Source organism: Erinaceus europaeus, chromosome 12 (assembly GCF_950295315.1).
Source record: "Erinaceus europaeus chromosome 12, mEriEur2.1, whole genome shotgun sequence".
Lineage (NCBI taxonomy): Eukaryota > Metazoa > Chordata > Mammalia > Eulipotyphla > Erinaceidae > Erinaceus > Erinaceus europaeus.
The window spans coordinates 68,541,600-68,557,335 of record NC_080173.1 but is presented as its reverse complement, the minus strand read 5'-3'; the positions used below and the strand labels follow the sequence as shown (position 1 = coordinate 68,557,335).

The 15,736-nt window shown below is 39.7% G+C and overlaps 1 protein-coding gene across 7 annotated transcripts in view; it reads left to right on the top strand.

The window, feature by feature from the left end:
- The window catches only part of LOC103108101 (acetyl-CoA carboxylase 1), a 338,374-nt gene extending 330,996 nt beyond the window's left edge, over positions 1 to 7,378 (top strand). For all 7 annotated transcript variants that reach the window (XM_060203908.1, XM_060203911.1, XM_060203907.1 and 4 more), the window contains 3 exons: positions 2,074 to 2,170; positions 5,785 to 5,881; positions 7,175 to 7,378. In XM_060203908.1, coding sequence (XP_060059891.1) covers positions 2,074 to 2,170; positions 5,785 to 5,881; positions 7,175 to 7,363 — 383 coding nt within the window. In that variant the 3' untranslated portion in view covers positions 7,364 to 7,378. The remainder of the gene's footprint in view (positions 1 to 2,073; positions 2,171 to 5,784; positions 5,882 to 7,174) is intronic.
- Positions 7,379 to 15,736: the final 8,358 nt, after the last annotated feature.

The window sequence follows — 15,736 nt, the reverse complement described above, 5'->3', positions numbered from 1 at the left end:
TTAATCCTGGGACTTTGGAGCCTCAGGCATGAGAATCTCTTTGCATAACTAGTCTGCTATCTTCCCCCTCCCCACAGCTACTTTTTAGACAGACTTAATCACCAGAGAAGGGGTGATTTTAAAATTCAACCTGTGGCTTTTTTAATGCCTTTTCTCTAATCTTAATAAAATGTGATTATTTTTATCTTTTATAGCAAAAAAAAAAAACAAAACAAAACCAAGTAGGCCTCTCCTTACCTCACATTTTTATTCCATGATTATAAGAACTGTGAGCTTAAGATACTTAAAAGCCTTAAAGTCCAGCAATTTTCCTGGGAGAATTCAGACCGAGACTCAGTAAGAGCTTTCCTGGGAGATGTGGGCAGCCATCTTAGCTGATTTCTCAGTTCTGTGCCTGAACTGAACCCTTTCACCTTTTAGTAAAGACCACTTACAATAGCAATAGCTACCAGTGACATTCCCTATGTGTGGACTCTCTCTTTTTTTCTCTCTCTCTCTCAACAGATAAGGTAAAAATGTTTTTAAAGAAGGAAATATATCCATTTTGAAATGATTTCTGAAGTTCCAAATAATTATTGAAGTACGAATCATAAAATGACCCAAGATTTCAGAGTTTGAAATTGCAATATCCTAAAGCACTTAGCAGTTTAGTTTAAAATCTTCATCAAAATTTGAACCCCATTTATGGGTAAGCAGGTCTGTGTGTTTCTTTTATCCTGGCCATTATTAATGAGATCCACAGAATAAAATGAAAATTGTGATAAACTAAGTTTTCCAGTTTTTTTGGATAGTATTTTTTCATCGACTCCCTAGTAATTCATCCTGCTGTCTATGTGCAGCTAACACTCCTTCCCAAATCAAGTGACTTCAGATTTTAATTTAGTGGAAGCGTTAAAGAAAGCAGATGATTCCCTGTGATAAGTTAAAGCAGATATCTTCTAGGTGAAAAGTTAAAGTCATTTATTAGAAGAGATAGTGCTGTGATATTCTTCAAACTGACGCTCAACACGAGACCAGAATCTAAACGATCGGCTTTGGGTTCACGATAGAGAGATAATTTTGAAATGGATGATCACATTTTACACTGGGGCCATAGAGGCAGGGAATGTAGAACACAGTAATTACAAGTTTAGTCTTGATAAAACACTCTCCATCCTGTTTAAGTCAGCAGAGGTTAGCTTGCTCAGATCTCCACTTTTAATTGGTTTTGGACTTGGGTTTTTAGGGGGCGGGGGGCAAGTTCAAATTAGAAGAATCACTGAGCAACCATGAGCTGAGAGGGTAAACTGGGAAACAGTTATTTGCAGAAGCTTTTGTGGGACCTTGGTCAAATATGTATACCTGTAGAACAAGAATTTTTTTCTTAAGCGAAGATGTTAGAAGTTCCATGTTTTGCCAGTGAAGGAAATTCTATGTGCCAAAGAGGTTAATGACATTAAATGTGTGCATCTTAACTGTTATATTTTCACTGTCAAGCGTATATGGGCTTGACACTGTAGGAAGTTTGTACTTGGACAGCTGCGTATGAAGTGAATGTATCTTGTTACTTTACTAGCAGAGAACTGAGGCACCTTGTCTCCAATTTTGGGTCCTCATCTGATAAACAATATGCATCATTTGACTATTCAGCTTTCCAATGAAAGGATGTCAGGGAAGTAGATGACATTATAGGCTAGGTTTAAAAATACAAATAGATACTTTGAAAACATTTTTAATGACTTGGCTGCCTTTTGACAAATGTTTGTGATGTTTTTGAAAAAAAAAAGCTAAGTTATTTATTTAAAATCATGCAAACTCTGCTAGCTGAACCCCATCGTTTAACAATAAATGATGCTTTTGCTGATAAATGAGTCTTCTTATGCAGACTAGCAAATGAAACAGGAGATGGTGTCTGAAGGCAGATGAACATTCAGCTGCATAATGCTTCCATCTATTATAATGTGGTTAAAAACAACAACACATTCACCCAAATAACCCCCCAAATCAGACCTTAAATTTGTTAAGTCCAGTGCATTTTTCAGTGGATTGACTGTCTTTATTTTCTCTCTGATTATTTTCTTTTTTCTTCTGCAGCCCAGAAAGGTCAATGGTTGAGTGGATTTTTTGACTATGGTTCTTTCTCAGAAATCATGCAACCCTGGGCACAGACTGTGGTGGTTGGCAGAGCCAGGTAAGATCTGGATCTTTCTTTTAAAAAGTATATTATTTATTTATTTGTTGTTTATTAGAGACAGAAATTTAGGGGGGGAGGATAGAGAGAGGGAAGAAAAAGACTCAGAGACAGAGAGACACCTATACTACTGCTTCATCACTTGTGAAACTTTCCCCCTGCAGGTAGAGCGACCAAGGGCTTAAGCCTGCATCCTTGCACACTGTAATGTGTGCGCTTAACTACTTGCACCACCACCTGGCCCCAGTCTTTTTTGGTTTTGAAGCTCTTTTTCTTTCCAGTTGAAACCAAGAAAGAAAAGGCCCATGACTCTGCAGGTTTTTTGCCAGTGTTCTCTTTGTCTAAACTTTCTAAGAATATTGGATTATAGTCATGCCCAAGGCAGCATAACTGGAGTGCTGGCTCCCAGTAGTCATTTAGTGTGTCACTCCAATGATGCGTTTAATCTGAAATCAGGTTTTGACAACATTTCCTTTTCATAATGCTGAAACAAAAGCTCTTTGGGGGCTATAAAACCCAGCTATAATAGCCTGAGCCCACCAATGGTCCCCTCCCTCAAAAGACCATTTTCTTTCAAGAGTAGGTAACATGTGAATAGCACTCACCTGCTCTTCATAACCTAAGAAGTCCCTTCATGGTATCAAAATTAACTAACAAATATATTATATTGGTTTATCATCAGATTTAAATTACAAAAAAATTAATTGAAAGAGGCATAAGTAAAATAAGCTGGGCTGGGTTGCTCATATACCTATATTTTTCAAGTAGGAAATTGAAGTTTCTATTAAATTTTAATACCCTCTAAGAAGTGCTTCACTCAACAGCAAGCTCTGCACGAAATAATCTGCAGCACTTGCTATAACGAGTACCTGCCAAGGCTGATCTTAATCTTGTTCTGTACTGCAGAGACATACTGCCCTAGGGGCCCACATCTGGAGCTCACCTTCCTCTTGGGAGCAATCAGTTTTCCTTATCTTGGTGAAAAGTGGCACCTGCTCAAGATTCTCAAACATGCCACATTGGGTTGAGATTTAGATTCAAGCTTTGGAAATAATTCTAGGCTTTGTGGTTTTCTCAGTACAGCAGGTCAGCATGCCTCATGCTGCCAGTGACAAGGAGCCATCAGATGGCAAATCCCACAGACAGCATCTTCCATTGTGGCTGAACAGGAGTGAGGCCTGGAGTAAGCCCAAACCAATACTCACTGGCTCCTGTTTTCTCTGGCATCTTGGCATCTCAGATCTACCTCATAATAGGCTTCTGGGCCCCAGTTAGAATTATTCTTTGTGCCTGGCAAAACTGCCATGGCGGTAGTGTGGGACTAGGGCATGTAACAGAAGAAGAGCGCCCTCATCCATGACCTGTTGATCTATATATATAATAATATATAGTCCTTACATTGCAGTAGAACCAACTTTTTTGAGAATTTGTTGCTTATCTATTCTGCTGTACTGTTTTTGTCTGTTGGGGAAAAAAAAAAAGATATTAAATCTAAGAAAGCCAAACCTTTGTTAAGGTCTTTAAGATCCTCCCATGGGAAACAAGACAGTAATGCTTTACATTTATGATTGGAAGGATAAGGGATTGTTCTGTAAGCAAGATCAGTCAAGCTTGGCTTTGACTACTCTGCTATTGTTTACTGCAACACTCACTCTGCCTTCTTTTCTTTCCATCTGATGAGTTCTGGGCTCTTACTCCAAACACATACACATGCTCACAAGTATATAAAACACAAACGGAGCTAGCTTCTTTCAAAAGCAGTGGCATTTCAAGAAATAAATATAAATGTATTCTTCTGGGATTGTTACTGTAAGTGCTGCCAAAACTCATCTTTGGTATGTATGTTTGGAATATGTGTGCTATTGGCTGTAAATTGTCTTTTATTATTCCATGGCACCTTGTCCAGGGACACACTATAAAACAAGATGTAGCATCTTCATGTGCTAGCCTGATAAAATTTATATGAAGTATAATAGAAAACAGAAGTTGTTCTGAGCTGTTTTCAAGTTCAATAAATAACTGTAATACTCGGATAAAGATGTTCTTTATTAGGTCACATGGGCCCTAATATATAAGTTATAAGTTACCGATTTAGGGTGGCTTTTGCAATTACAAGTTTCCAGTTGGATTGTTAATCATTGTGAACAGAAATATTTCTAAACCCTCCTGTGTACCTCCTGCTCGTTGTCTTGTTGTCTAGAGGGCTTTTGATTCTGATTCAGTGCAGGCAAGTGACAAGGGGGTGGGTGGTCCCCACTCTGGCTCCTATCAGGCCTCTTGTGATGACAGGAATCCATTTTCAGTAGCCAATGTAACAACCATAGACCATCTTTCATAAAAAAAAGTTTGTTATGGAGATGCAATGGGGATTGAGAGACTATAACCCATCCTGGTCCCAACCCCAAGGATTTTGGCTGAGAAAGTGAAAATTGAATCACAATATCTAGAATAAGGGCTCGCCTTATGGCTTCTTTTTCTCCCTATTTCTCTGCCCCTCCCCCATACATATATCCTAGGATATGTGTATTAGGACCAACTTGGAGAATAGCATAGAGCACAGGTTCAGAAGCTATGAGCTTCTTAAACTTTTTTTTATTTCTTTTCCCCCAATTTATTTGACAGAGTGAGAGAAAAAGAGAACCAGGGCACCACTCTGGCACACATGAAGCCAGAGATTGATCTTGAGACCTATTGCTTGGAATGCCAACATTTTATCCACTATACTGCTTCCAGGACCACCTCAACTGTTTTGTAAATTGACACAGCTTGGAGATTAAAGATATATTTCTTATATAGTTCATCTACTTTCCCAAGATTAATACTGAGAGTTATCCTTGTCCCATTGCTCCTTTCCGGTGAAAGAAAAAGTTAAGAATTGTTTAACTTTTTTATCCATGGCTCATATTTTTCATCACCCCCATGGCATACCTGCATATCTTTCATACCCACCTTACCCAATGGTAAGGCATACGGTACCTTCAAATCCTGTCTGGAACAACATTGTTAATGTTCCATAGAAAACTACAAATCTGGGGCAGGAGTGGTTATGCAAAAAGACTCTCATGCCTGAGGCTCCAAAGTCCCAGGTTCAATCCCTTGTACCACCATAAACCAGAACAAGCAAGAAAGAAAACTACAGATCTGATCTAGCAACCACCAGCATGCATTTGAAATAGTTACTGGAAATTTCGCATCCTTACTATCATGCCATTTTCTTCCGTCTTCACAAAAGAGATCCTCTAGAGTGAGTTGAGAATTTTCATTTGGCAATCACAGAGATGGATGTGTGTGCATGCCTGCTTGTATACATGCCAGCTTATTGAGTCTGAATGTGGAGCCTTTCCTCATACCTTTGGTTTGAATTTATCCTATGGTGTGAAACAGAAGCGACCTTGAGTCTTCCACAAAACTAGTACAAATTTATCATATTTACCAATATCATAATCTCACATTTTACCCCCTAGGAGAATCAGCTTCTCTCCCCCCCCCTTTTTTTTTTTTTTCTATAGTTGTTTAATTCCCTTGCCCTAATGGTTTGATATGAGGCTCGGAAGTAAATAACTAGCTGTAGTGTTGACATACATGGGGTTCTGGTGTTGCTCACTTTTTATCAGGCTAGGAGGAATACCAGTTGGAGTAGTTGCTGTGGAAACCCGAACGGTGGAACTAAGTATCCCAGCTGATCCTGCAAACCTGGATTCTGAAGCCAAGGTAGGTCACCTCAAGCATCCTGTAAGCCTGTGCTTGGAGTCGTGCTTCTCTTTTATAGAGACTGCAGGTAAACTGAGAGGTTTATAAACCACCTATTTTAGGAAGAAGGGTAGTCAGAAGCTTTGAATAATTTTGGATCACCCTGTGTTCACTTGTAAGGTGACTATAAATGAACTGCAAGCTAAATTCTGCCTGAAAAATCAAACAGGTGGTTGTTGGTCCACTAGATACTTGAAAACAGTCTGCTTTGGCTGGGGAGGTCTTGTTCTAGAAAGGCAATTTCTACATTATGAGAGCTCTTAGATTCTCTGAGCACACATGTGAAAAAGTTACTGCTGGAAATGATAATGAAGTCTACCCTAGTGCCAATAGTGAGTGCCATAGCCCATCTTTTTTTTTTTTTTTTAATAATTATTTATTCCCTTTTGTTGCCCTTGTTTTTTATTGCTGCTGTTATTGATGTTGTTGGATAGGACAGAAAGAAATAGAGATGGGGAGAGAAAGATAGACACCTGCAGACCTGCTTCACTGCCTGTGAAGCGACTCCCCTGCAGGTGTTGATCCAGGGGCCCAAACCGGGATCCTTATGCCTGTCCTTGTGCTTTTTGCGCCACCTGCGCTTAACCTGCTGTGCTACCAACCGATTCCCCATAGCCCATCTTTTAAGTTATTTATTTATCTATCTGTTTATTTATTTATGTGGTTCCAGGGATCAAGCCCAGGGCCTTACACATGCCAGGCATTGGGATACACCCGTGGCTCTGCACACCTTTTTCAAAGGGTGTGTTGTGTTTTCATATCCTAAAGAGATCCAGAAAATAAAGCCTGTTAGATGCCAGGGAAGAGGTTATTCATCAGTGTTGCATCAAGTGCTGGTTAACCACAAAGGAAAAGCTGTAATAAGCACAGGGGTGAGAGGACTTGGAGATTACTCTGTAAAGTCAGCTTTCTTGAAAGGTAGTGTAGTTTATATTTCTTAACATTGCCTTTGGGAATCCTAAAACAAACATTCCTAAAACTGCATTTTTGCATTAGAAGCAGCTGCGTTTCCTCCTTTCAACTGAAACATGGTGATGTAATCAGGTCTTTGAGCATCTAGCAAAGTCTGAGACCCAGACTTTTTTTTTCTTTTTCTTTTTTTTTTTTTTGCTTCAAAGTAAGCTTCATGAATAGTGGCTTTTGTTTATGTGATTTCATTTGAGTTTTGATTTAGTAAAAGCCTTGTTCACCTTGAGGAGAATTCCCTTCAAACTGTGTTATTAATTTTATCGTCTTCTTTCCTTCCCCCAATAGATAATCCAGCAAGCTGGCCAGGTTTGGTTCCCAGACTCGGCATTTAAGACCTACCAGGCTATCAAGGATTTCAACCGGGAAGGACTGCCACTGATGGTCTTTGCCAACTGGAGAGGTTTCTCTGGTGGAATGAAAGGTGATTGGCCTGGATCTGGACTAGATGGCAAAACTGATTCTTCTGAACCCTGAATGGGGAAAGGATAGTTTATACTGGGAAGACCCTCTGATTGTCCTGACAACCTGTCACCCTAGGACTTTATTTTTTGTGAATAGGGCGACTATGCTCACTCTAAGATATCTTCTGAGTTTCATCTTGAATGGGAAAATCTGACTCACAATTCCATACGAAATTTCAGAACAGTCTGTTAGTGCTATCTAGATTGCTGTTGTGGATTTAGTTTTCCTGGGTGAATAATGATGGGACTATTCTGATGGTCTTGGGGGAAAGGATTGTCTCTGCCCCTTGTTTCTGAGCATGCTCTTTGTTGATGTTATTTCTATACATTGTGCAGTGACCAAGATAGATACTGAAATTAGTCTGCAGAAGAAAGCAAACTCTGTACCAGAGGCTGTTCTTTGCAGTAATTTTTAATGTTTTATTTATCCAACAACAGCCCTGGGCTTGTGGCTCTGGCATATTAGACCATTATTATAAAGGTTCTGCCCTGTGCTATGAGAATTACTTGGTGATTAGGCAACCAGTATCACCATTTACTAAGACTCCTCTGAGTGCAGAGCCACGGTTCAGGGACTGCCAGAGCAAATGCACTTTATTTCTCTCTTCAGTGACCAGACAGAGACTTGTCACAACTCTTGCTGAAGCCAGAATCTTCAGGAGACATATGAGGAGGCAGTGAATGTGCTGATGAGTGTCAACTTCTTTCACTGGGTCCAATGTCCAGAAGTGGTAGAATGGGCAAGGGGGAGGGAAGGAGGAAAGAGTTAATATACTGGAGTAAAGAGAGTGTTCAGTCTAGGAAAATAACTCATCTAGTAGCGTGTGGGATTCGTATGCCTAAGGCTCCAGGTTCAGTCCTGCAAAAATGTAGAAACCAGGGTGTTTTTTGTTTTTGTTCTTTCAGTTGAAAAATTCCCTGTTACCCTGATTTGTTAGCTAGCTACCACATTTTCTGTCTTGGGGGGAAGACTTGAATTATACATGCAGTTAATGTTTGTGTACTTTTTTGGACATTGAGGTGCATTGGTTTTTGACCAAGATAATAAATCAGTGGTAGTGTGATAACAATAGGATAAGTGGCACAAATCAGTCCTACTTATTTTTATTTTGTTATTATGTACAAGGAACTATACTAGTTATTTCAGAGAAAACAGAAACAAGGGGCCGGGTAGTAGCGTAACTGGTTGAGCACACATGTTACAATACACAAGGACCCAGGTTCGAGTCCCTAGTCCCCACCTGCAGAGGGACAGCTTCATGAGTGGTGAAGCAGGGCTGCAGGTATCTCTCTGTATCTCTTCCTCTCTATCTCCCCCTTTCCTCTTGATTTCTGGCTGTCTCTATCCAGTAAATAAAGATAATTAAAAAAAAAAAAAGCCAGAAACATTGACACTTAGACATTGTCTAAAGGAGTCAATAAAAATGTCTTGGAAAGTACAGTAAAGCCATAATGTATATACAGAACACCACCATGTTCAAAAGAGGATGTTACTCTGTTCAGCTAGGTTCATAACATAATACTTCACTTGGTATCAAACTCTTGGTCTGTAATATTTACATTAGGAGAGAAAGCCATTGTTCCTCAGTCATCTTTCTTGGGAGGTGGGGCAGGGCTACTGAGAATACACTCTGCCTGAAGTTGAGAATAAGTCATGGTTTAGAAGCAGTAGAATAGACTAGGAGAAGTCAACCTGCCGTCTTTATCCTGTATAAGTAACACGCACTAACTGATTGCACCACTGGAGCTCCTGCCTTCTTTATCCTAAGAGGTTCAAAGTTCAGAAAAGTTTATGTAGATTATAGGAAAAGCTTCAGTTCTACTGCATATTTTGGCTCAGACCCAGATTGGCTGCTAGCCCTGTAACAATATGAACAATTAAGACTCACTGAGCTCTTTTTACCAGAAACTATACTAAACACTTTGCATGCAATGTTACATAGTCATCACAGTAAGTACCTCCAAGGGGCAATTTAGCCACATTTTACATAGATTGAGATTCAAGTTAATACATTTCCAAAGTTTATTTAGCTAAAATATGCCAGTTTGAAAAGGAAATTTTGTTTTTGTTCGTGGCATAGTTGATACTGATTATAAAACCTAGGACTGGAACCAGCTCTATGATAGAATGTCTAGGCTCCTAATATCTAGGCTTTCACTCTTTGGGGTGGTTTGTACTTGTTTATTTTGACAAAATTCAAGAGCTCAGAAATGAGTGAATTTTTTGTTTGTTTTTGTTTTTCCTTTTAAGTTTTTTTTTTTTTTTTTAATTTTTATTAGGTAGGAGGAAGAGAGAGAAAGAACCAGGGATCACTCTGGTACATGTGCTGCCAGGGATCAAACTCAGGACCTCATGCTTTTTTTCTTGTCTGCATTTTTGTTTGTTTGCTTTGCTTTTTTATGTGATGCTCAGGAATGGGCCCAGGACGTCATACATTCCTAATACCATTGAGGTGGCTTCCAGGTCCAGCCTTCATTCTGTGTTGAGGGGAGTTAGGGACCAGGAGGGGAGAAGCACCAAAGCATCACTCTATCCATCCATGAGGTTCCTTTGTGGGTGCTGTCCATGGTGCTCCCATATGATGCCAAGGATTGAACCAAAGGTCCCACAGATAGTAAGGCCTTCCCTCAATGTGCTAAGTCAGTTCCCCAGGCCATGGAATTATATTTTTATTGCAGTGAAACTAGATAACATTGTTGGTATTATTATTATTGTTGTTGTTATAAAGATAAGAGCACTGCTCCATCATTTTATGTGGTGCTAAGGACTGAACCCAAGGCCTTATGCATGAAATGCACATGCTCCACTGCTGAACCACCTCCTAATCCCCTATTTTAACCATTTGTAAGTGTACAGTTCAGCTGCATTAAGTTAATTCATACCATTTGTATAATCATCATCACCACCACATGCACTAAGACTTTTTCATCATCCCAACAAAATCTGTACCCATTAGATTATAACTCCAGATTCCCCAACCCCCCTTCTGGCTAAAATGAGTTATTGGCCTGCTAGAAATCAGGGCGACCTCTGTCTTTTGAATTCACATGCTGCTGCATTTGTTTTCCTATCACTTACGTCAGCCAAGCTTTGGGAAAGATAGAGATCAGTATAAAAGTAGGAGGGGGAAAGAACATTGTGTTTCATATTTACATAGAGGTCAGGATGTTTCTTACATATTATCTCATGTAAAGGAACCTAAGCTGAGAGTCATTCCCTGTTCCTCAGGGAGATGTTTGCAGTTTTGGTTTCAATAGTGGCTGGGGATTATGCAGGGAGGGAAAATAAACAATTATGCCATCCCTCAGTGCACACAAACACACAGCCAGGAGCCGACTGCACTGTGGGTAAAATGACTCCAAAATTGTGTGTAATGAGTAGGAAAAGATTAGAGACAGCTCTTGCTATGCTGAAAATTGACATTAGTGGAGGGGGAAAAAAAAAACTCTTTACTAGTCAGCCTAGGAGGTCTAAATTCAAGCAGTAAAAAATATAAATAAATAAATAAAGGCATGTCAAGATGGTATTGGTACTTTTTTTTTCCCCCAATGAGCTCTATCTGGCCGGAAGGCTATTCAGCATAATGCAAAATTAAATTATAAAAACTGGCTGAATATTTAGATGGAAGAGCCATTTGGAAGCAGTTTATTTAGACGAACCGGCAATGACCCACAACAGGGAGACATCAAGCGTGAAATTTACTAGAAATTAGCACCAGGGTCCCAGCCTCAGCATGAATAGCTTGATAGGATGCAAATCCCAGTGATATTAAGCTGCCTCACTGCTGGTGCTACAGGGTCACTCTCAGTTGGCTTTTCATGTTATACTTACTTTTTTTTTTCTGGGAACAGGTTATAAATAACAAAAAAATATTATTGAAAACTTTAACTGGAAGGAAAGTCTATTTTAAAGTCTCTGATTACTTGGGTGTTGAAATACAGTGTCAACCAGCCGTAATGAACTCATGAGAGACATTATATGTCTGTAGTTTGTGAATGCCTCATGTTTACCTTCAACTTCTAACAGATAATCTCACCCCAAGCCAGTAAGTTCTGTTTCATTTTCAAGAGAATGGAGCACTGTGGAAACACCCTACCACCCTGCTCCCTTGTTTGGTAAATGCAGCTGCCAAGATTTATCCATGTTGTATAACAATGAAGGTCCTTAGCAGGATTGGTTTCTGGGCACATAGAGTACATTGCAAAAGCTGGTGATCACTGTTCATGTGCTTGGCCCTGAATGCTTAGAAAGCTCCAAGTTCCCGCCTCTCCAGTGAAGAACCTATCAGTATATTTTCCATTCCCAGTTCCATTTCTCAGGGTCTGAGCACTGACAGTGAACATATGCATAGCCTTAATACTGTGAACTGATTTCTAGCCTGAACCCTCCCCTACTCTTGACTGTGCTTTTTAAACCTTTGAAATATGAAGGAATTTCAGATAAACATATTGTAAAATGTTTGAACCTGCCTTTCTTTTTTTTAATATTTATTTATTCCCTTTTGTTGCCCTTGTTGTTTTATTGTTGTAGTTATTGTTGTTGTTATTGATGTCATCTTTGTTGGATAGGACAGAGAGAAATGGAGAGAGGGAGAGAGAAAGACAGACACCTGCAGACCTGCTTCACCGCCTGTGAAGCTACTCCCCTACAGGTGGGGAGCCAGGGGCTCAAACCGGGTTCCTGATGCCGGTCCTTGCGCTTTGCGCCATGTGCGCTTAACCTGATTCCTATGATCATGTTTGTAGGGTTTGTGTATGCATGTGTGTATGTTGGTCTAACCTTTCTTTTGTGTGTGTGTGTAGAGTGATTTATTTATATTTATAGAAATATGAATGTATATTCATATTTTGAACAGATTTTGCTCTGGGGGGCTTTTTGATGGTTGAGTTGTGGATCTGTTAGTGTTCTTGGTCAGATGAAGGCATTGTTTTTAGTCTCAAGCTTCTCAACTTGAGTGAAACTTGATGCTTCATTTCTACTGACTTGAGTCGTCCTTAAGATGCTTGCTTGGTAGTCAGATCTAACCTTCATCACATTACTGGTAATGTCATTACATGCAATTTCTGAAAATAAAACATCCAGGTAAATTTTAGAAATAATAATTTATTCAAGTCTCTTCTGGCTTTTGTTTCTCTCAACCATGGAATCTGATGCTAAAAAGCAAATTGTTTCATGCTCTAAGAATGAGGTAGTAGCAGTCCTGGAGGTGATGCAGTGGATAGTGTTAGGCTCTCAAGCTTGAAGCTCTAAATTTGATCCCTGGCATCACATGTCAGTGATTCTCTTTTTCTGTCTTATTAGTAAGTAAAGAAATCTTAAAAGAAGAGGAAAAGAAAAGGGGGTCGGGTGATGACTCACCTGGTTTAGTGCACACATAATAGTGGACCCAGGTTCAGGCCCCCACTCCCCATCTGTAGGGGGAAAACGTCAAGCCATGAAGCAGTGTTGCAGGTGTCTCTCTGTCTCTCTCCCTATCTTCCCTTCCTCCTCACTCAATTTCTATCTCTACCCAAAATGAGTAAAGAAAACAATGAGGTGGTTCAGGGGCGGGACTCATTGTGTTAAAGCAGAGGACGTGCATGTCTGAGCCCTGAGCCCAGGTTGTCCCTTGCACCACGGCTATCCAGAATTTCTCTCTCTCATAAAAATCGATATTTTTCCCCACCTGCAGGGGAGTCAATTCACAAGCGGTGAAGCAGGTCTGCAGGTGTCTGTCTTTCTCTCCCCCTCTCTGTCTTCCCCTCCTCTCTCCATTTCTCTCTGTTCTATCCAACAATGATGACATCAGTAACAACAACAGTAAGAACTACAACAATAAAACAACAAGGGCAACAAAAGGGAATAAACAAATATAAAGATTTTTTTTAAAAATAAATATTTTTTAAAGACTTTAAAATTTTTTAAATTATCTTTATTTATTGGATAGAGATAGCCAGAAATTGAGAGGGAGGTGATAGAGAGGGAGAGAGACAGATACCTGCAACACTGCTTCACCACTCATGAAGCTTTCCCCCTGCAGGTGGGGATAGAGGGGCTGAACCCAAGTCCTTTCTCATTGTAATATGTGCGCTCAACCAGGTGTACCACCACCCAGCCCCTAAAAAAATATATAATTTTTTTAAGGTGATACTGTGGGTAATGTATTGGACTCGCAGGTATGAGGTCCTGAATTCAGTGTCCAAATTTCTAACTGCCAGAGTGATGCTTTATTTACGTACTTTTGAGAGAGTAGAACATTCAAGTCTTATTTCTGCCACTTACTTAAGTCTTATTTTACTTATTGATATCTTAGGCATACGAGGATTTTCTGGTGGTTGAATAACTGGGCGCCTGTGGGGGTGTGATCCTGTTTCATCGTAAGCAGTAAATAGATGTAATAAAAAAAGGGAAGCAATGTCCATTTCACAGAAATAAATTTTATTATTGTTGTTGTAATTGTTGTTGTTATTGATGTCATTGTTGTAGCATAGGACAGAGATTAATGGATGAAAGAGGGAGAAATAGAGGGGGAGAGAGGCAGACACCTGCAGACCTGCTTCACCGCCTGTGAAGCGAACCCCCTGCAGGTGGGGAGCCAGGGGCTTGAACCGGGATCCTCACGCCAGTCCTTACGCTTTGCACCACCTGTGCTTAACCCACTGCGCTAATGCCCGAATCCCTATTTGCATATTCTATGAAATGAAGGGATTTTAAATAAATAAAAGCCATAACAAAGTCATCTTCTTTGGTGACCTGGGTCTATTAATCATTATGCCAAAATGGGTTTTTGCTGTTGGTAAGGCTTTTGGCATAAAGTAAGTGAAGGAGGAGCCGCTGGTGGCACAGTTGATTGAGCACACACATTGCCATGCACAAGGACCTTGGTTTGAGCTCCAACTCCCCACCTGTAGGGGTGAAGCAAGTACCTCAGGTGTCCCTCGGTCTCTCACTTTGCTCCCCTCCTAATTTCTCTCTGTCCTACCAAATAAAGAAAAAAAATTAAAAAATAACAATGATGGAGTGAGAAACTTTATTTACATCTAACTTTTGCATTTAGAATGGGGTTTTGGTGTGGTTTTCTGTTTTTGTTTTTTTCTTCCTCTTTTGGTAGAAAATGTATTTGGCAGGGGCCGCGTGGTGGTGCATCTGGTTGAGTTCCCACATGTTACAGTGTGCAAGGACCCCGGTTTAAGCCCCCAGTCTCCAACTGGTGAAGGAGGTGAAATCTTCACAAGTGGTGAAGCAATGCTGCAGGACTCTCTCTCCCTCTCTCTCTCTCTCTCTCTCCCTCCTTCCCTCCTTCCCTCCCTCCCTATCTCTTCCTTCCTCTCAGTTTCTGGCTGTCTCTATCCAATAAGTAAAAATGATAAAAAATTTAAGAAAAGAAAATGTATTTAGCTATATAGAAAGGTAACAGATAGAGAATAGGACTTGAGAAGAGGAAAGGATGGCAGGCAGGAAATCAGTCTGTCTCCCATCTTTTCTATACATGACTGTTGAGGGACACTTCTTTTGTTACTTCTTCTGAGACTGTGCTCTTGGCAGCACTGAAAAAAAAAAGTGCTGCTAATTACACAATTATTTTATTATGTAGCATGGTTGAAATATCCACTAAAGAATTAATTTGGTTAATAATTTGAACTGAGCAATTATTTTCATAACTACAGAATTAGTGTAAAACACTTAAAGTCCTTTATTCCCTTCTCTTTATATAGCAGTTGTGTAATCAGCAGTAAATTTTTTGGTCTTTGCTTTCCTCCCAAAGGAATAAATGTCTTTGCGATGAACATATATACAGATCATATGACCATACACATTCCACATAGAATGGAGGGGTTTTTTTGTTTGTTTGTTTTTGCTGGGGCAATGTCTGAATTAAAAAAATTCTGAAGTCTACAGACCACAGGTTTGGACTGTGGAAAAAGGTATATTCCTTGCAGTCAACTGTATTCACTGTTGCTTTGTATATAGAGCCATTTTTACTTTGGAGAAGGTGGCAGTTTAATTTGCCAGTAACCACAATGAAAGCCATTTCTATTTAGTCTTCTCTTACTTTCCTGCAAAATGCTCCTTTGCTTTGGATTTCCAGAGTTGACTTATTCCAAATTGAGATCCCCTCTTTGATAGGAAAGTGTATTCACTGAACATCTGGAATCATAAACCTAAAACTTTAGCAATATTTAGACTTTAGTGAGCTGGAAAATGGGAAGAGGTGATAAATTGTTGAGAAATAACTAATTTTGCTTCCTCGGGACTCAGTATAAATTAATCATGTATAAAATAATGCACCAGGAGTTCCCTTTCTTCATGTTGCTTCAGGTCCTGAGGGGAATTAGCAGAATAAAGAGAAAGTTCCTCTTTATTTGGCTATCTGACATTCCTAATAAATACATCCATGTTTAATTT